The 20,539-nt window shown below is 40.3% G+C and overlaps 1 protein-coding gene across 2 annotated transcripts in view; it reads right to left on the bottom strand.

Annotated features, from left to right (window-relative positions):
- The window catches only part of pcca (propionyl-CoA carboxylase subunit alpha), a 463,897-nt gene that overhangs the window by 207,009 nt on the left and 236,349 nt on the right, over nucleotides 1-20,539 (bottom strand). For both annotated transcript variants that reach the window (XM_059970514.1, XM_059970515.1), the window contains 4 exons: nucleotides 16,097-16,240; nucleotides 15,527-15,601; nucleotides 4,326-4,394; nucleotides 2,139-2,214 (listed from right to left, as the gene is read on the bottom strand). In XM_059970514.1, coding sequence (XP_059826497.1) covers nucleotides 2,139-2,214; nucleotides 4,326-4,394; nucleotides 15,527-15,601; nucleotides 16,097-16,240 — 364 coding nt within the window. The remainder of the gene's footprint in view (nucleotides 1-2,138; nucleotides 2,215-4,325; nucleotides 4,395-15,526; nucleotides 15,602-16,096; nucleotides 16,241-20,539) is intronic.

Genomic DNA, 20,539 nt, shown 5'->3' with positions numbered 1-20,539 from the left:
GAAGACGCCAGAATAAAAAGGTGTGAGGAGGGGAAGGAGTATAACTGGAAGGTGATAGGTAAAGCCAGATGGGTAGGAAAGATAAAGGGCTTGAGAGGAAGGAATCTGATGGGAGAGGAGAGTGAACCACAGGAGAAAGGGAAGGAGGAGGGGACTCAGGGGGAGGTGATAGGCAGGTGAGAAGAGGGAAGCCAGAGTGGGGAATAGAAGAAGAGGGGTAATTATTTTTAACCAGAATGAGAAATCGATTTTCATGCCATCAGGTTGGAGGCTACCCAGACGGAATATAAGATGTTGCTCCTCCACCCTGAGGGTGGCCTCATCTTGGCACTAGAGGAGGCTATGAATCTATGAGGATGATCCAGGAATGAATGGGGTTAACATATGAGAAGCTTTGATCCTGTACTTATTGGAATTTAGAAGAATGCATGGGGATCTCATTGAAACCTACCAAATGTTGAAAGGACTTGATAGGGTGGATGTGGAGAAGATGCTTCCTTTGGGGGATATTCAAAACTAGAAGGCACAACCTCAAAATTGAGGGGTGACCTTATAGAACAGAATTAAGGAGGAACTTTTTGAGCCAGAGAGTAGTGAGTCTGTGGAATGCTCTGCCACAGGCTGTGGTGGAGGCCAAGTCCGTGGCAATATTTAAGGCAGAAATTGATTGTTTCTTAATTGGTCAGGGCATCAAAGGGTATGGCAAGAAGGCAAGTGTATAGTTTGAGTGGGATCTAGGATCAGGATCCTATGTCTTATGTTTGGTCTTATGTCGGAACGGGAATGAGAATTGTAAGTATAATGTTTGGCCACCATCAAGTTCTGCTTTTGGCAAATGGAGCAGAGGTGTTTGATAAAGCTGCCTCCCAGCTTGCAACAGTTTTTACAAATGTACAGGAAGCTGCATCGGGTGCACTGGACACAATAGATGGCTCCTCAGGTGAAGTGTTGCCTCAGCTGAAAGGATTGTTTGGGGACCTGAATAGAGGCGAGGGAGGAAGAGAGGAGGTGAATAGGCAGGTGTAGCACTTTGGCCACTTGCAGAGATATATTCCGGGGGGAGGGGAGGTGAAGAAGGGATGAATGGACAAGGGAATCACAGACGGAGCAATCCCTGCAGAAAGCAGAGAGAAAAGAGAGTGAAAGTTAGTTTTGATGGTAGGATCCCCTTGGAGATGGCAGAAGTTGCAGAGGATAAAGTGTTGGATACGGAGGTTCATTGGGTGATAAATAAGGACAAGAGGAACTGTATCACTCAGACATGCACCCGACACTATTTTAAAATTGTCCGCTCTTAGCACAGTGTCATGTCTTATGGCCACAATACATGCACGTGATTGATGCTAGTTAGAAACCGTTCGGCAACAGTCTCCTGTCCCAATTAAGCAGCACAGCATCCCAAATAAATCAAAGGCTTCCCAGGTATTTTCTCAATTAGTTTTTGTTCTTTAAGAGTTGTCCCAAATAAGAGGCTATCTTGATTAACCGAGTCCACTGTACTTCCAAGATGGCTATTTTCTCATAGTTTTCACAATGAATCCATTGCTAAATACACAGTATTTATCCAGTCAAAAATAAAAACAGTTGCTAATGCCTAACCTGCAGCAGCATATATCTTCACCCAAATAGGAGTTAAAAGACAACCTAAATACATAGCTACACCAGTGACAAGTGAGGAAAGATAAACTCTAAATAACTGACATACAGTACAGAGACCTGTTCACCTAATGAGCAGGAGATTTTTATAACAGTTAAGGATATTCAATCCCTCTCACCGGTTCCACCTTTTTATATAATCGTGACCCTCTTCCACGTGGTGCCGCTTTTGTTTACTAGCTCACATCCTTCAGTTCCCCTCAAATCTAAGATCACTGTCCTGGCCAGACAGTGACTGAACCTTCACAGTCCCTTTGGGTGCAAGAGCAGAACTATTCCCTACCCTCTAAAGGGTACCTCAGTTCTGAATGGCTGACCCTTTATTTTGTAACTTTGGCCTCTGACTCAAGAAACTCTTCTCAGGGGTAACCTTGTCCCTACACCTACCTCATCAAGCCTTAAAGAATGAGAATTTGCAAGAGGAAATTTCATTTGACTTGTGTACCGTGCCTGCATGCTATCCCCTTCACATCATCAGTTACCTCGAATGACGTAACTGTCCAGTGCCTCTCCCATTCTCTGCAAAGCTTCTGCACGGCTGTCTCCATAGGTCACCAACTGAAAGACAAGAGCATCAACCGGCTGAAGTGAAAATTGAAGGTAAGTGAGCTGTAAATCCATTTGAACAAAGGTATATCAATCAATTTGTACGTTGGACTTCTGAAAACAAGTTTCATTCCTTGCATTTCCATTTAAGAATTTCTCAACAAAGCAATAGCACAAACATCAATTTCAAGTTGTGCCAGTCACACTGCCAGCCATGACTCGGTATTGGTCATCTCACAGTCAGAAGTTCATGGAGTCAAGTTCCAATCTAGAGCACAGAAGCAGGCTTTTCATTGCCACACTAAAGGAGAGCTACACAGTTACAGGGGCTGCCTTTTGAGTTAGATATAAAATTGAAATGGAGCTTGCACTTAGAAGTGGCGTACTTTGAGGAAACATATGGGAACTTCTCCCTGTGTTCAGAGGCTGATACATATAGCTCACCTGGTATCACTAAAATAGTCATATCACTACTGGATGTGGGACCTTGCTGTACTCAATTTGGCTGCCACACTTCCTAAATTTCAACAGTGTCAACACTTCAAAAGGGTTTCACTGGCTGTAAAGTGCTTCACCGCAGAGGACATGAAAGGTATGACAATAAATATGATGCCTTTGCATCTGACCACAAACTTTTCATCTGATTATGACAGCCACAGAACAATACCTATCTGTTTCAAACAATAGACTTCAATATGATGTTGACTAGTCAAAGAGCAATGTTAGTGTGCTGTCAACATGTGAAGAACTACTAGGGGGCTCTGACTATTTAACCCTCGACTTATAAATAATATAATCCAAATGGGAATGACCATACCCAACCATTTCTAAGATTTACGTAATTAAGTCAAAGTTCAAAATGTGTTAAAATTCAACTTTGCTGAAAATTCATAATCCCCTTTCTCTGCCTAATACTGTGACAGTTGGCATGCTGCCTGCTTACTCCCAAATGCAATTAAGGTTTGTTTGCAGATGTTTTTGATAGGAGGTTTCTCCCCTACAGATTTAGAGAAGTACTTATATTTACTCGCCTTGGCCACATTTTGTGTGAGGTATCTGTCAGCTTGCCTTTAAAAGAATCTGGAGAAAAATGGTCAAAGCAAAGTGCTTTCCTCGATGGTGAATAAAGAAATATTACTTTGCAGAGATGCAGCACTATTTTTTCAATTTGCACAGCCTCCTCACAGACTGAAACATTTTCTCCATGTTAATTGCATTGAAATTTTTACAATTTTAAAGAAGTTTCTCACTCTATTCTTTTTTTTCTAAGGGATTAGTCCCTTTTCAACTATCTCCAGTAAGTATAATCTATCACAAAAGCTAAAAGAAATGCTGGAAAAAATAGGCAGATCAGACATAATCTAAATTTCAACAGATATAGCCTGAACTGCTGAGTCTTCCCAGCATTTTTTGGTTCTCTTTCAGATATCCAGCATCTGGAGTTTTATTATCGAGTATAATACTTCAGCTCTGGTACCATCATGAATATTTTCAGCATCTTTGCCAATGCCTCTAGATCCTTTTTAATTACCCAGTGCCTTCTGAGAACAATTAGGATTAAATGAGATCACATGGTATACAACTGTAGTTGAAACAATCTGTTCAATTCCTTGCAACATCACAAATTTATTTTGTCTGACCAAGAAGAAACATTCTCTAAGGACTAAAGAGTCGCACACTGAATAAAGTAGACTGAGATATTGAAGCTAAAAATACCAAGAGTTAAATAGAGTGTGAAAATGATAAGCATCAATATTCAGGTAAAACATCAGCTGCGATTTTAAACACACTTGTAAAGTAGCAGAAAGCAGGTTTGCTCAAGCAAGCACTCTCAAAATGCGAACCGAAAAGACTCATTCTATACCATTCTACGGCTCATGTCCCATGTAGTGTTACTGATATTTCACTTAATTGTACCAACTGGGAGAGGGATTAACAAAACAGAATAGATTTAAACTCTTCTTGTGCATCCCCCAATGATTAACGAGATTGACAGAGCCAGGCACCTGGTGTGGTTTTGGCCAGGGATAGAGTGTGATGTAAGCAACAAATGTCCCATGAAAGTGCAGCATTCTTTCGCTAAATCGTTACACCATAAAAGCTTCAAACAAAAATATACTTACTTTTGAAATCATAGGATCATAATAAATACTAATGTCGCTTCCTTCCTGAATGCCACTGTCAACGCGAACCTAATAAAGAGAAACAAATCCATTATAATTTGAGCAAATATACTGTATAAACTTGGGCCAAAACAACACAATGCATACACATGTTAGGTAATACAATACTAATGCACATATTACAAATTAATTGACCATATCGCTTAAGGGGAGAGCTTTACCAGAAACTTGCAGTTAAGCCTTTCTGATTTTTAAAATTAATGCAGCATGATGCACTGCATATTCTATAATATTACCATCATTCCTTCACTCCAACAGTACAACTGTTATTCCTGTATTTTCCCTCGAGAGATGACTGTTTACACAGCTTTTTTCCATAACCTACTAGACATCCAGCTCACAGTCCCATTAAACAGTATGGCTACAGCATACAACACAGGAGTTCAGTTTATCAAAAAGAAAAGTTAGCATGTTGCAGACTCTGCTTTCCTTCACTGTTTGACTTCATTAGTGTTATGCTGGGATTAGCTATAAGAAACATTTTTTTAAATTAGCTGTTCATGGGGCATAAGTATTTATTAAATTGCTGTTGTCAAGATACAGCCAACAAAGTATTTAAAAACCAATCCAAAAAAAATTCAGGACAGATAGAATCATCACAGGGATCTTGAGAACCAAAAGTTAAGTTGAAGCTGCTGGAACAGCAGGACTCCAAGATACAACACTGTGACAAAATAAACCCGAGAAGACTCATAGATCTTCACTGAGGGAAGAAATCCTCATAATAAACAACAGCAAAAGCACAGCTGTTTGAAAGAAGGCAAGCAAAAGATGGTCACAACAATGTCTGCTGCAACTTCTTAATATTTTAATTCAGTCGATTGTCCAGGGGATTAAAATGTAGATTTTCTTGTTTGTTACAGCTCAAGGCAGCTATGGCGATATCTTTATTTTTGAACGCTGTGAACAAGTTGGTCCAAGCTTGATTGAAGTTGGCTTAGGGAAAATTAGACTGCATTCAAATTGTTTAATTTGCTTATCTGACGTGTTGTCTTGATTTTCTTTTCTTTGCATTTTGTTATTTAAGAACACATAAACAATGGTGGCTAAAAATCCTGCACTACCCACTACCTGTCCCACTTGTACTAGTAGGAATTTGTATGTTTAGGTTCTGCTTTACAGCATTAATGTAGTGGCTCTGATACAAGACCTACCACCAGTTCCAGTGAAAATGGAGTAGATCCTTGCTGGCAAAGAATCAAATTGCTGGAGGAACTCAGCAGTCGGGCAGAATCTATGAAGTGAAATGGACCATTGAGTCGCTTCATCTCAACCGCTGAGTTCCTCCAACAGCTCGTGTTGTTTTGCTCCAAATTTCAACATCTGCAGTCTCTTACGTCTCCTGCAGTTCACTGATGGGGCATTTCAGAAGGCACTCAAGGGTCAGCTAAATAAGTGGGTCCAGAATCATATACACACACAAGAACAGTGTAGTGCAGTGTTTAACGTCACACTACTACCGCGCCAGTGTCCCAGGTTCAATTCCGCTGCTGTCTGCAAGGAGCTTGGACAGTCTCCTATCAGCACACAGGTTTCCTCCATGTGCTCCAGTTGCCAAAGACATACAGGTTATCAGGCTAATTGTTCACATCGGTGTAAACGGCTGCACGGGCTCTTTGGGCCAGACAAGCCTGTTACCATGTGGCATCTCCAAATAAAATAACAAAAGGATCAGTTACCTGGTCCCACCAGTTAATATGATCATGTCTGATCCATCTGGCCTCCTCTGTGCTGATATCTCATTGACCTCAAAACCACAGATCTATCAAAAATGTATCCTACTTCCACCTTAAATACTTCTCATGACATAACCTCCAGAACCTTCTGCGAAAAGAAGTTTCTACAGAGATGGAAAGCTCTACTCTCCTCCTTTTTAAATGATAGGCTGGTTAATTATACCCTGCCCTAAAGGGTAATACTAGACTGGGTGGGCATCTAGAAAAAAATCCACAAGTTATGTAGTCATCAATTTCCCAGCGACACTGGATTTTCTGTCCAGTAATTTAATCCTTGTGCTGCCACTGTGCCAGGACTAGCAATAATTACCAATTGTTTGCCTAAAATGCTGATTGAAGAACTGTGAAATGATCCATACCTGGGTTGAGCACTGGCTAAATGCATGAATAATAGTAGAGAAATAATCAGCTTCAAAATATTTAAAGCCCAGAGCAACAGTTCATGCCCAAGAAGGACCATTAGTACATTTTGCCATCTCAACAATCTCCTCATGTCAATAAGTTAATTCAGAGTAGATCACAAGTAAAAGACAAACATTGTGCAGGTTTGGCCACGTAAAGACAAGACCCTTTCCACCAGTTCCTAATTGTCCTTGCTTGATGAGAGAATTCTTATGAGCCAAGACTGAATTCATTTTGCAAAGTCAGCATCTGACTCGGGATCAATTCCACCACTATCTCTGAAGAGTCCCCATGACTACATCGGTTTTCTCCAGGTTCTCCAGTTTCCTCCCATATTCCAAAACAAACAAACAAGTTTGTAGGTTAATTGTTCACAAGGATTTAAAAGGGTGGTGCAGGCTTTTTAGGCCAGTAGGGCCCTGTTACTGTGCTATTTAAACAATAACAAATCTTTGCTGAAAAAGGGCCACGTTTAATACTTGATTCCTGGCAACAGTAATTCATACTGATGAAAAGCGCAAACTAAACAACTAATTTAGTAACCATACAGTAATTTAGAACATTCCTGATCAAATGAAGACATGTAATAGATAACTGACAGCCACAACCCTATGCAACACCACCAAACTACATTTTTAACACCGCATAAGGTAAGATGGGCTTGCATCTTTTGTTTTTAGAATCTCTTGTGTAACAAAGCGGCCAAAGCCATTTCACAAGGAAAGAATATTAGTTAATGGCTTCATAACAGAATATTAGAACATCTGGCCAAACATTCACACAATAGGGCAGGTTTAAAGCAGCATGCCTATATAGCAGGAGACAGCCTGAGACTGAAGAGAGCAGACTCCAGAGCAAGAGAGCTGGACCGCTGAAGCCTCAAACACCAGCGGCAGACCAATAGAAATCAGGGACAGGAGGCCAGGTCTGCAAGCTCACAAAGATCCCTGAGGACTGCTGGGCTGAAGTTGTTTACAAGAACAGGGAGGAGCAAAGTCACAGAGGGATTAGGCAACAAGGCCAGGAACTTTAAAACAGAAGCAATCTCAAACCTGTGCCATCGTGCATGAGCATGAGTCAGGTAAAGGAATCTATATCCAAGTTAGGAGGTCTGAAGCTAGACAGGATGTTTCCTAACTATTAGCAGTGGGACTGCACTCACTGGCTACTATGTCATCATCAGTATGTCTACAGCTATTCAAAATCCATGTGCAATGAATCAACGATCAACTTCAACCGCCATAAACAATCTATTAGGGGAATTTGCTGTGGTGTGTGTTAGCACAACATGCAACAAAAAACATTAATAAGATATTTCTAAGTTCCTGTACAACATCCTCAGTGTTCTTATTTCGGAGGACCTGTCCAGGGCCTAGCACACAAGTGCAATCAATTATGAAGGAAGCAAAGCAGCACCCCTACTTCCTTTGGAGTTTGAGAAGATCTGGCATGATATCTAAAACTTTGACTAACTTTTGTACATGTGCAGTGGAGAGTACACATCACAGCCTGGTATAGAAACACCAAAGCCCTTGAATAGAAAATCCGACAAAAATAGTGGATTCGGCCCAGTCCATTATAAAGCCCTCCCCACCATTGAGCACATCTACATGAAACATTGTCACAGGAAAGCAGCATCCATCATCAGGGACCCCCACCACCCACTTTCGAGGACTCTCACTCTCATGTTCTTGATAATGTATTGCTTATTTACTTATTATTATTTATTTATTTTGATTTATTGTGTATGCCCACAAGAAAATTAATCTTAGGGTTGTATATGATGAAATATGTACTTTGATAATAAATTTACCTTGAGCATTTAATAATATTTGAAAAAATAAGTAAGAGGAGTGGTAACCACAGATTCTTTCAAGGGCTTTAAAAGATGTATACATGAAGCAGTTTAGATTTTATTTAATTTCAGAAGGAAATATCAATGAAGTAGCAGCTCGTCCATTTTGTCCAATCACACTTGCAAGCATTTTTTATTATAACTGTGCTTTTTATCGGCACTGATGTGATGTAGGCAGCATCTGTTACCCAATCCCTATCTGTCCTTGAGAAGGTGGGGGGAGTCACTTTCCTGAATGGCTGCAGTCTGTATGTGGTAAAGGTATTCTGCTGGCAAGGGAGTTCCAGGAAGGAGAACAGCTGCAAGTGATGATATTCCCATGTGCCTGTTGCATCTGCCCTTTTGAAATGGAGGCTGACATTAACCAATTTACCGCAGTACTACAATACTTGCTAGGATGCAGTGAATGGCAAATCCAGAGAAGGGCAAAGCTGGAGATGAAGCAGATGCAAAGAACAAAAGGGAATTTCGTGATAGGGTAAAAGTGAGACCGAATTTGAGGAGTTTCATTTCCAGTTTCTTCTAGATCTGATGACAGTCAGCTAATGTTAATCTGAAATATTTTGAATGACACAATGGTGCAGCTAATAGGACTGCTGTACTATCAGGAATAGGGGAGACTGAGAGGAGAGGTTTATAAGATTAGGCATAGCTAGACAGCTGATGTCCTTCATCCCCTGTGCCAAAAAAAGTCTTCAGTGGAGGGCATAACTTTAAGAAAAGAGGTGTTAAATTCAAAGGAGATTTGTAAGACAAAATATATTTTAAAAAGACTGGTGGGTGCCTGGGGTATTGGTGGAGGCAGATATGAGGGAGACATTCAAGAGGCTCTTGGACGGGTAGATGACATTGTGGGCTGAAGAACCTGCTCCTGTGCTGTACTGTTCTATCCCAACTTCCAGTGCTGTTGATGCAAAGTCAAAGTCTGCATATTCTCCCTGCGGCCATGTGGATTTCCCCTGGTGCTTTGATTTCCTCCCATGTGCCAAAAACATGCAGCTTGATACAATAATTGGTAAATTATCCCAAGTAGTTGGTAAATCAGATGGAAGTTGAAGGGAATGTGGGGAGAATGAGTTACGGAGGGAACCACTGGGTGAATGAGTTAGCATAGACTCGATGGGCCAAAATAGCCTCCTTCTATGTTCTTAGGAAATTTAGAATTTTGTTCTGGTTCCATCAGTGCACCTTGACCTACCAAGTGTTTGCAGCTTTTTTGCAATTTTTGTTTTTATTTCAGATTTCCAGCATTGAGATGCTGTTCTACAATGTGCAGAAAATAAAAATTCGCTCTTGAATGAGGGTTTTGGAGTATCATTTTAAAATGATAAAGGAAATAATAATTTCAGTATTGCAAAGTCTATATTTGCTCAGATCTTCAAATAAGGAGAAATACAAACTACTAGCTATGACTTACAAATGAGCAATGTTAAATGTGTTGTACAATCAGCCACTTGTCAAAACTTCTCACATGAAAAATAACTGTCACATTATTGATATGAAACAGAATGAAGATAACAGAAGAGCTGAACAAATGTCAGATCCCACTCTACATAATCTGTTTAGCAATGTTCTCAAGCCTCCAGTGTAATTAAAAATTCTGCTTATCGGTACCCTGACAAGCCACGTGAAGCTATCAGGCATCTCCCCACCCATCATTCTCCACCTCTCCCCTAAGCACTACTCCCCGTCTGCCTCGTTTACCTGACAAGTGACAGAACAATCTGATTAAATGGTTGCAGGGGGGGTGGTGGGGGGGGCCTGCAGGCCCTCGTGACAGGCCAAAAGTGATCACCATGGAGATATATAATTACAGCTGTCAACAGCATCTACTGTCCCGCTGGCATCAATTTGATTGCTCTCAGCAATAATGATAGACAAAGCTTATTGTGCACTCTCCTGCACCCAATCACGTTATCTGTTCCTTGGTCCATTTAGCTGACAAGCAACATTCACACAAGCAAATAACAGCAGTACGCATAACATTTAAGGCATTTTAATTGTTTTTTTCTATATGCTGATGTCTTACAAGCCTAAGTGTTATTACATAAAACTCCTGCTGCAGCATTAATTGAAGGAGGATTTGGTGGAACAGGAGCTGTAGGGGGTAGAATATGTCCATTATCACTTGCACTTTCAACAGGTTGTATGTTTTAAAAACTGCAAATTGCAAAACTTGCAAGGGCAAAAGGTTTGACATCATTTTATCTAGAGGCAAAAGGCAAAACTCCATACACTTGCACACTTCCCAGAAAAGGCTACTGCTGTATTTTCCTGAATCTTCACTCATCAAAAGGACTCTTAGATTTAATTCCAACACTTTAAAGTCAGGGAAGATAAGGAGGTCTAGTGCTTCCATGGGGAGATCAGTAGGGACATGGCATGCAAACACCACCGATACTGTGCCAACATAGCTGAGGGAAAACTGTACCCAGATTTCCAAACTCCCATGTAAGACCAAAAGTGAAATCTTGATTAAACAAATTCAGTCAATAAAGCCCAAGTTGCTTTGCTGCACTTAATGTCTGAAAACAACCATAAACTAGAATGGCAAAATGGAATTCCTGTTGTATCTCATAGCAATTTTTTAAATTAGCTCAATTGAAGCTTTGGGCTTTACTAAATCAAATTTTTACTTAGAATCACAGTTCAAACCAAGCTCTGCATTTAAGCGAATGATAAGCTGCAATATTTAAGCGGTTGCAGTATCAACTGGTCAACTCATCTATCCCGGAATACTGCAAAAAGACCAATAGAAGGAAGCCATTTGGTCTGCAGCCTGTCCTTAATGACCTGTGATGCAATTCTACACAGTATAACCAATTTTGTCAGTTTTCCTTTTGGTTAATAAATATTCATCAATCTTAGAGATAAGATTACATCAATTCAATACCAAATGGCCTTTGTGGAAGTTGCTTCCAAATTTTTGATCCACTCTGTATTTAGAGGAGATTTTTAAAAAAGTTAACTCCTGAAAGATGTTATTAATTTTAAATTCCGTTCCCTAATCCCAAACTTCCCAAAAAGCAAATAGATATTACCTATCCAGGCTAAATATAATGAAAACTTAAATCAAATCGCTTGTAATACTTACAAATTACAGAGAAAGTAAGACTGGAAGGTGCAATATAAAATTAGGATCTAACCTGCCCAATCCAAATCTGACCTCACTATTTTTGCTCTTTTGACTATTTATTTTAGATGTCGTGTGTGTGTGTGTGTGAGAGTGTGTGTGTGTGTGTGTGTGTGTGTGTGTGTGTGTGTGTGTGTGTGTGTGTGTGTGTGTGTGTGTGTGTGTGTGTGTGTGTATACACACACTATGCCACTTAATTGAGACAGGAGACTGTTGCGAATAGTTTCTAACTAGTGTCAGTCGCGTACACTTGTGTGAACATTAGACACTATACTAAGAATAAACAGCTTTTAAATAGCGTCAGTTATGTCTGTGTTAAAAACACTGATTCTTGTCACTGGTAGCTGACGCAAAATAAACAGTAAGACAATTCAGAACTGTTTTGTTCACTGCAGTTGCAAGCAATCAGAGTTGGAGATGCCAGACATGACTGGAAATGAAAAAAAAACTATTTCACTATTTCAACCAGTTAGGAACTATGAAGAATTTTAAGGCATCAACAATCATCTTTAACATACAGTGAAACTGAAGATTTGGAGGATGCCATTGTCAATAGCATTGTGTGAAGGCAGACCATTATCTGCAGTAGGTGCCTTCATTGATTTTGTTCATTTACAGTCAAAAGATCGTGCAACATTCCTCTAAGGTGTGCACATGCACACATCTTTTGTTACCAGCACAAAAGGGAATTTAAGCTGCGCAAAAACGGTTGTCACCCTCGACCTCTTTGGCATGTTAACTACATTTCACAATTGTACACAATCACATTTTCTTCTCCATTTTCTCATGCAGACAGTGTTTGATAATGTGGATTTTGCAATGATTTATCTGCAGATTTTAGAACAGTCTTATTTATACCGTTTTTATGGAAAAAATTACTGATGCACTATGTCGCCAGAAAAAAAGGGTGTGAAGCGCCAGAGAACTGTTAGTTCATTTAAAGCAGAATGGCTTAATGAAACAGTAGAAACTGCTACATTGAAAGCTCAAGAGGTCACAAACCTGCAGCTACAAGAAATATTTATGTCCAATACAGAAACCGGTGTTAACTGCGTGTAGTGTTGCAATGAAAAAGTTGCTGGAGAATTTGCAAGTGGGAAGGAGTGGAGTGATATTTGGAAACTTGACTTTGAAACATCATTTGATAAGTAAATCACATATGGACAGTGTGAAAAAGCACTAGTGAGAAAATGCTTCATTACCCACCGTAGGCCTTCTACGTACATCTTGTGCGAGTGCAGATGAATGAGAGCGAAAACAATCAAACCCAGAAGAGATCCAAGTTCTTATTGATAGTGTTTTGCTAGCTGTTTAAATGAATACCTCTATATATAAAATTCAGTTCACACATTTTGTCGTCACTGGGTAGAAAAATTACACAGCACAAGATTTTTGCACACACTGGTCACCATAAATTAGAGGGAACTTTGAATGCAAAGCGAATGAATTCCTCCATCAATAAGTATTAGGAACTAATACACAGTCTTATAGTACTGCATTAGTACTGCTAGTGTTCTATTTTGCTCTGTATTTCCTTTAAATACACAATGTGTTGCTCAGTTTGTCCTTTTTATACCTTTTTAACAATTTCCATGAAACTTCAACTAATTGGGATGGCAGCTTAATTGGCCCAAATGTACTGGTCCCAATATACCAGAATATTTTTTTTGTGTGTGTGTGTGCGTGCGTGTAAGCTGAGTGTTTTTCATGTACTGCTGCGGCAAAACAACAAATTTCCTGACATACATCACTGATAGTAAACCTCATTCTGATTATGACGCTAGAATTCACACATTTCCAACCTGACCCAATCATATCATGACCATGATAACCTCAGTATTACTAGCTAAATCACTGTGGCCCATATAAAGTCAGTAGCTGGGCCACTATAGATTCTCCCAACACAATCACTTCATTAACAAGAAGTGATTGCCACAAGAAATGGCACAACCAATGTGATTGGGTCTCATAAGCTCAGACTGGGAAGTCAGGCTATAATTTCTCCTCGTAACTTAACTTCAGGAATCTAGTACCGTTTTGGGTGGACTCCTTCCAAGGCCAATATATCCTTTGTGGTTCTCAGCAATGGCCCACCTTCCAGGTCTAACCAGGAGAGTGCAGAATAGCAGCATACCTTTTAACTCCTGTACTCCAGTCCTCCTACCATATGAAGGTCATGGGTCTGTGAAATCTCAGCTAGGTTCAATAGAAGCTCCCAAAAGAACATACCTGCCAAAATCTCACACTTTCAGCTCAGAGAGTGTGGTAAGTTTTGTGAGCAGTGGATGACTAATTAAAATAACTATGGAGGGACTCAAAATACAAAAAGAACATTAGAAAACATGAGTCGGCCAGTCTGGCCCTCAAACCTGACCCACCATCAATGATCATGGGTGACCTGCCATGGATCTTGCATCTACTCCTCAATGCCGGTTTCCCAAAGCTCTCGTTTCTCATCTTTCAAAGTGCGCCTGCTTTCTTTAAGTTCTTCCAAATGATCCAACCTCTGAGGATGCCAAACTCACGATATTTACCAGTCTCTGTGAAAAATCCCCAAGCACCTCAGTTTTAAATGACCACTGCCTAATCTTGTAACTATTCCCCACATTTGAGATTCTGCCACAAGTGGAAACATCTTAACATCTATCCCATGATACCTCCTCGGGATCATCCCTCATTCCTCATTCTTCTCAACTGATTGTGGACTTTAGGAAGGTGAAGTTAGGTAAAGACATACCAATCCCCTTATTGAAGGTCTGCAGTGGAAAGGGTGAACAACTTCAAGATCCTGAGTGTCAACATCTTGGAGGACATGTCTTGGCACCAAGACATACTGTAGATACTTCCGTTCTACTTTCTTAGAAGTTTAAAGGGATTCCTAATGCAATTGAAGACACTAACACATATCCAAAGATGTACAGTTGAAAGCATTCCAACTGGTTGCATCACGGTCTGGTATGTGAACCCCTTTGCATGGGAAAGCAAGAAGCTACAGAGAGCAGAGGACTCAGCCAGTTCCATCACAGCACAACCCTCCCCACCATCGAGGAGATCTGCAACCAGTATGTTTCAGGAAGGTGACATCCATCATCAGGGACCCCCACCATGCAGGCCATGCCTTCTTCTTGATATTGCCATCAAGCAGGAAGCACACCAGAAGGTTCAACAACATCTTCCCCATTTCCATCAGGTTCTTGAGTTGATCTGAAAAACATGACCTCAGACTTTTTTCTCTCTCAATCTTGCACTCATGTCATTATGTTAATTGTGCACACATGTATGTATAATTTACTGTATGTTAGTTTATATTTGTCATGTACTGTGGTGCTGCTGCTGTAAAAAGCTAATTTTAATGGCATTTATACCCTGTGTATATATGTCTATGACAACAATAAACTTGACTAAACATCAAAGAATTTCTGAAGAAAGGTCTCGGCCCAAAATTTCAACTGTTTATTCATTTCCATAGACGCTGCCTGACCTGCTGAGTTCCTCCAGCTTTTTGTGTGTGTTGCTTTGAATTTCCAGCATCTGCAGAATTTCTCGTAAGTACATTTAATTTCTTTGGCTCTGACGACAGAATAACTGTCACATCCCAGGAATTGGTTTAAGTAGATTTTCTTTTGAGTTTCACTTGTGCTTATGAGCAGCCAAACAGTTACAAGCACAGCTCACTTATGTGAAGCTAAGATGCCATGACCTTCTATAGTATTTGCTTCTGCCCTGATTAAACTACTGTCTATACTGAAATCACCTGGCAATCCCAAACCAGTGTTTAAAAAAAATTCAATTGTGTTGAGTAATCTTTAATCTTCTATCCATATCTCCAGCATTTGTTAAACGTGCCTTACCTTTTCATGCTTCTTGCTTAGATTGGAAAATTGAATGAAGGAGTTTCTAATGTTTTCAAATCATGCTGAGATGTCAGCACTGTCTTTGTTTAAATATACAAAAAACAGCCGAGGATTACATCAACGGCTGCTCAGCAAACATCGTGGTTATTCAGATAACTTACCCAGGGCACGTGTAATGGCTCTTCATACTGAGAGAGGCGCCCAACTGAAGGCAGTCCGAAGGATTTGTAGGGATCCTAGAAAAGGAAGTTCAAACAAGAGGAAGCATTAACTTCAAAATAAAACACAGGAAACAAGGTTAGCTGTGTATACACACTGATGAGGCTATTTTTGATCACTTAGGACATTAAATAGCGCTTGGGTCCTTTTTTCTTATTTTTATCACCAAGCAAATGACCAATAAACACCTCAACCATTCAAAAGGTTTGCTTCGGGTTTCCTGATTAGCATAACAAGTTGCAAATTATTGGTGTGCCTTAAAGGACAACAGAGCAACAGCACAAAGCCTTCAGGATGTCATAGGCAATTAACCAAGGGTCTCTGTTTGGGAGGAAAAGTGCCAAAGTTTGGCGAGGCTGGGGGAGGGGTAGCCATTGTCCAACATGCATCATCTAACATCCTTGAATTGCTTTGCAATTTTACATTCCAACAGAATGGCTAAACAATCCTACCCCAGCTCTAAATCCACCAGGGAGCATTTGGCAGGAATTCTCGTGCCAACTAAAATTTACCTCTGCATACACTCTGCATTCAATTGCCCAGCCATTGATGGGAATATCAGCTTGCTTGTGGCAAAGTGGGTAACCCTTGGCAACACGGATCATTTCTTGGACCAGGTCCAGGCCAGTAATGCATTCAGTGACAGGATGCTCAACCTGCAAGGTCACAAATTGCCAGTCATTAAGGGCGAAAGAAGAAAATCTACACAAAACTGAAAAGTGCCAGTGCTCGCAAGCCTAGGACAAGATTCTGGCTACTGATCCCCCTCTCATAATCGACATTTTAAATAACAAATTAAACACACACACACACACAAATCGCTGCAAACACAGATCCTAGTCAGACTCACACAAGCACACTCACAAACACAAAGCCAAACACAGCACACGCGACACAGCTCACATACAACACTCCCTCAAAGACACGCACATTCCCTCTCACACCTCATATTCTCACAACAGACTGCCTCCCATAGAACACACCTTCGTACAACATATATACAAAGCTACAAAAATGCGGTTTTAAGAGTCTGTCATTAGCATTGGTTGTAAGCCTGCACTATAAGTTGTGTGCTCTGAAGGGCATTGCAATTTCCTGATGAACAATGCATCCTAAATCTTCCCCCCCCCCCCCCCATTTGCCTGCTTTCCCTAACCTGTCCTGACAAGCAACCAGATTAATGTAATCTTACATCAACCCAGTGCAGCAGAAACGAGCAGATGGATCCTTCAGGTTTTTTTTCCCTCCAGACTAAACTGTGTAGTGCTTAGCATGCACAATAGCTGGGCTGAACCAATGCAGTCATTCTGCTATCAGCAAATTGCTGCTAACAGCTTCGCACGATGCTGTTAGGGGAATACCCAGCCTGAATACACATACCGGTCAGTCCATGTCCCCAACCTCAATCAGGATTGATATAGCAGAGGGGACTACATGCATTTTATCTTCATAGTGAAAGCCACGTAAGCAGGTGGCTTTATTTCAAATAACACTTTACAAATAAAATTCATTGTAGGTTTTTCCAGGTAAATGAATTTGCTGACACCCAGGTGGAACTCTGGTGTGACCATTTTTAATGTCTAGCATAATGCTACCAGACACTTGTTTACTGGGTGATTTCAGCAGAGACCAGCTCAGTATATACAAAGCAGATGGTGCAATTAACTCAGTAAGGCTTTTATTCCAGACAAATTTTCATCATAATTAACTGACACTTTGACATTTTTCTAATAAAAGTCATTACTTAAAGAGCAAACAGTTTGTACTGTGTAAATCTGGCAAATGGGACTGTGGGACATGCACAAGCATTTCATTCATACAGTGATCGGTCAACAGCAGTCAATTTGAGCAATTTTGACCACAATAAAGCTATCTTTTTAGCAATCCAAATGCTGCACATGACAAGTACAATCACAAGCCTTCTTGTTTTCTTTGACAATTCAGTCCAACAGCTCACATGTATATTTTAACTGTGACACTAAGTCCTTACAAAGGCAGTGCGTGGGTTTCTATATCTTTATGGGTCTATCTTTCGCAGTTAGCCTGAGCTGGTCGAATGCAGTACATTTAAAAAATGAATGCCAGAGTAGAAGAGGAAAGAAATTTTCTGTCAAAATCTGCTAACTGGCTATGACATTGCTACATGAAGTCTTCACAGCCAATGTTCCAGGGGTCCTCTTGCGAGTGTAATTTTGGAGCCATACATATCAAAAGGATAGAAAACAGCCAAGGCTCCAGCTCCTAATCATGACCGAGTGAACACTACTGAAAGTTCCAATTTCGAGGGTTTGAGTGAGCAGACAGCCTCCTGAAACTCATTGTCCAGGATGTAATACACCAGTTCGGGTGTGACTACCTTTTGCCAGCTGCTCAGCTGTGAACTGGCAGCAGGTTCAGGACTTCAGTGCACGGAATCTTTGAAGAGATTCCTGCTGGCATTTTTTTTCCTTAGCTCCCAAAGGGGGAGCACAAACTTGCTGAGATTCCCCAGTACTGTTGCTGGAGAATCAGCTCAGGGACACTGGGCCAGGATTGTCCTCACTTAACATCCAACTCTACTTCAATAAAATAACAACATCATTTAAATTTGCATGATTTAAGACACATTCTTGATTTTAAAAATGTTCTTAGTTGATTTATTTTACACTTCTGATCATTTTCAAATTTTTTAAATTAAGAATTAGAAGCAGGAACAGCCCATTCAGCCTCCTATATCTTATCCATTCAGATTGAGACAGAGCTGTTACTTCAACAATGCTGTCCTGAATGAAGCCTCAATCCCCTAATAACAAATATCTAATGACTTGAATAACCTCAGTGATGGAGCCCGCACAGCTCTATCTGATTCCTGATTTCATCCTCTGAATAGGGTGGGTAATTAAAACTGTCATAATTGTCCACGTCTACCAACCAAATGGAACAAAAAGGTTGAAAAATTAAGGGAAAAAGTCACTATATAATGGCAACCTGAATAGGGCAGCAACTAACAGAATTTGTGCAAGTCTGGTTTCAAATGAAGAATAGAATGAAAGAAAGAGAAAAAAATAAGTTAGCAAGTGAGTGAACAAGAATGAGAAGTTATACAACCAGTTGTAGTCTTTCTTCAAAGCTTTTTAAAATTTTCCCTTTCCAATATTTATCAAGATCTCTTTTGAAAAAATGCTCCTGAATTTGCTTCCATTACCCCTTGAGCCAATGCACTGCAGATAAGAATTAAATGTTGATCATGACAATGAAAAGGAATTTCCTTATTTTTCTACAAAGCACTGGCAAAGCACTCATTGTCCAGCTGAGAGAGTGGAAGAGCTTTTAGCTCACTAATCCTTCAGCGATTGGACGTTCTCCTATATTCAATGTCATTAGCTTCTGGAACCCAAAGTTACTTACGCACAAGAGAAAATCTGCAGGGGCTGGAAATCCAAGCAAAATGCACAAAATGCTGGAGGAATTTAGCAAGCCAGGCAGCATCTATGGGAAAAAAAATACAGTTGCCATTCGGGCTGTGACCCTTCGAAGTTCCTCCAGCATTTTGTGCTTCTTTACACAGTTGATGAGAGGGTAACCCTAGTTTTGAAAAACATCAGTCAAATAAATAGTGCCTTAGAGAGACATGAGCGAACATGAGAAATAAAAGCACCAGGATACTTGGTCCCTTGTGCTCACTTTGCCATCCAATAAAACTATGAATGATCTTTTACTCTGTGCCAATTTCCTGCCCGTACTTGGTTTCCTTAACATCCAAACTCTTGAAAACACAGTGCCTGAGCATCCAGAGTCTTTTTGGACAGAGAATACACAAAATATTCATCATACCATGAATGAATAAATTTCCTCTCAGACCTATCCTAAATGGGCAATTCCTTATTCACACATGGTTCTAGACACTACCCTAGAGAAACATCATCCTCACATCCAGTTTATCATGACCCTAAAGAATATTGAATGCCTCCATGAGGTCACCTCTCACTCTTTTAAACTTCAGAGAGCAAGGACCTGGTGTGTCTAATCCTCCTCGAAGAACAAATCCAACATCCCAGGAATCAATCAGCTGAACCTTCGTGCACACTCCACTTCACCAGTACATTCCGTCTGGTGAAGGATGCTGACTTGATATTAATATTATTAAAATATTCCAAGTGTCGTCTCAACAGATCTCCTACATAAATGGAATCAGAAATCTCTCCTGTTCTCAAACTCTCTTTCAATCAGGTAAAAAAAATGCCGTTTGCCTATCTACTGATGTAGCTGCATGTTGACTTTCAGTGATCAGCTACTCAAGGAGAATCAGGTGCCTCCGAATGTCAACACATTTCCATTTCTCACTAAACGTACATTTTATTTCTAGTACAATGGATGACCAGGCAATATTCCATCTGACACCAATCTGCATCCTCCTCAGAATCCAAAATCTGTATCAGCAACAGACTTGTACAATTACACTTAGTCCCTTCATTCAAATCACTGATGTAAATTTTGAACAATTTTGCTGGCACTAATCCCTGCAGCATCCTATTAGCCTCCTAACCCAAAATTCACCCATTTACTCCTTCTCTCTACCAACTGTTAACTAATTCACAACATCCACCATAATATCGGCCCAATATGCTGCCCTCTAATTCTGTGTGCCACAAGAAGTTTTTACACCAAACCACATCACAACACAACATCTGAACCACTTTTATCTGTATTGCTGTTTACAATGTCAAAAAACACTAACAATTTTTTCTCATGCATTTCATTTTCAGAAGCTGGGTCTACTTTCCATCTTTAAGTGTCCTTGAGAAGTTGGTGGCAAGCCACTGTTGTCCTTCTGATGAAATCATTCTTCACGCTATGCTGGCAGGGATTCCATGACTTAGATCCAAACAATGATGAAGTATCAATGACACATTCAAAGTCAATGTCATCTGCACGAAAACATGTATGTGCAGGTTCAATGATGAAGCAGAATCACA

The sequence above is a fragment of the Hypanus sabinus genome, chromosome 5 (assembly GCF_030144855.1).
Source record: "Hypanus sabinus isolate sHypSab1 chromosome 5, sHypSab1.hap1, whole genome shotgun sequence".
Lineage (NCBI taxonomy): Eukaryota > Metazoa > Chordata > Chondrichthyes > Myliobatiformes > Dasyatidae > Hypanus > Hypanus sabinus.
Note: the sequence above shows the minus strand (reverse complement) of the source record. Positions and strands in the feature narration are given on the sequence as shown.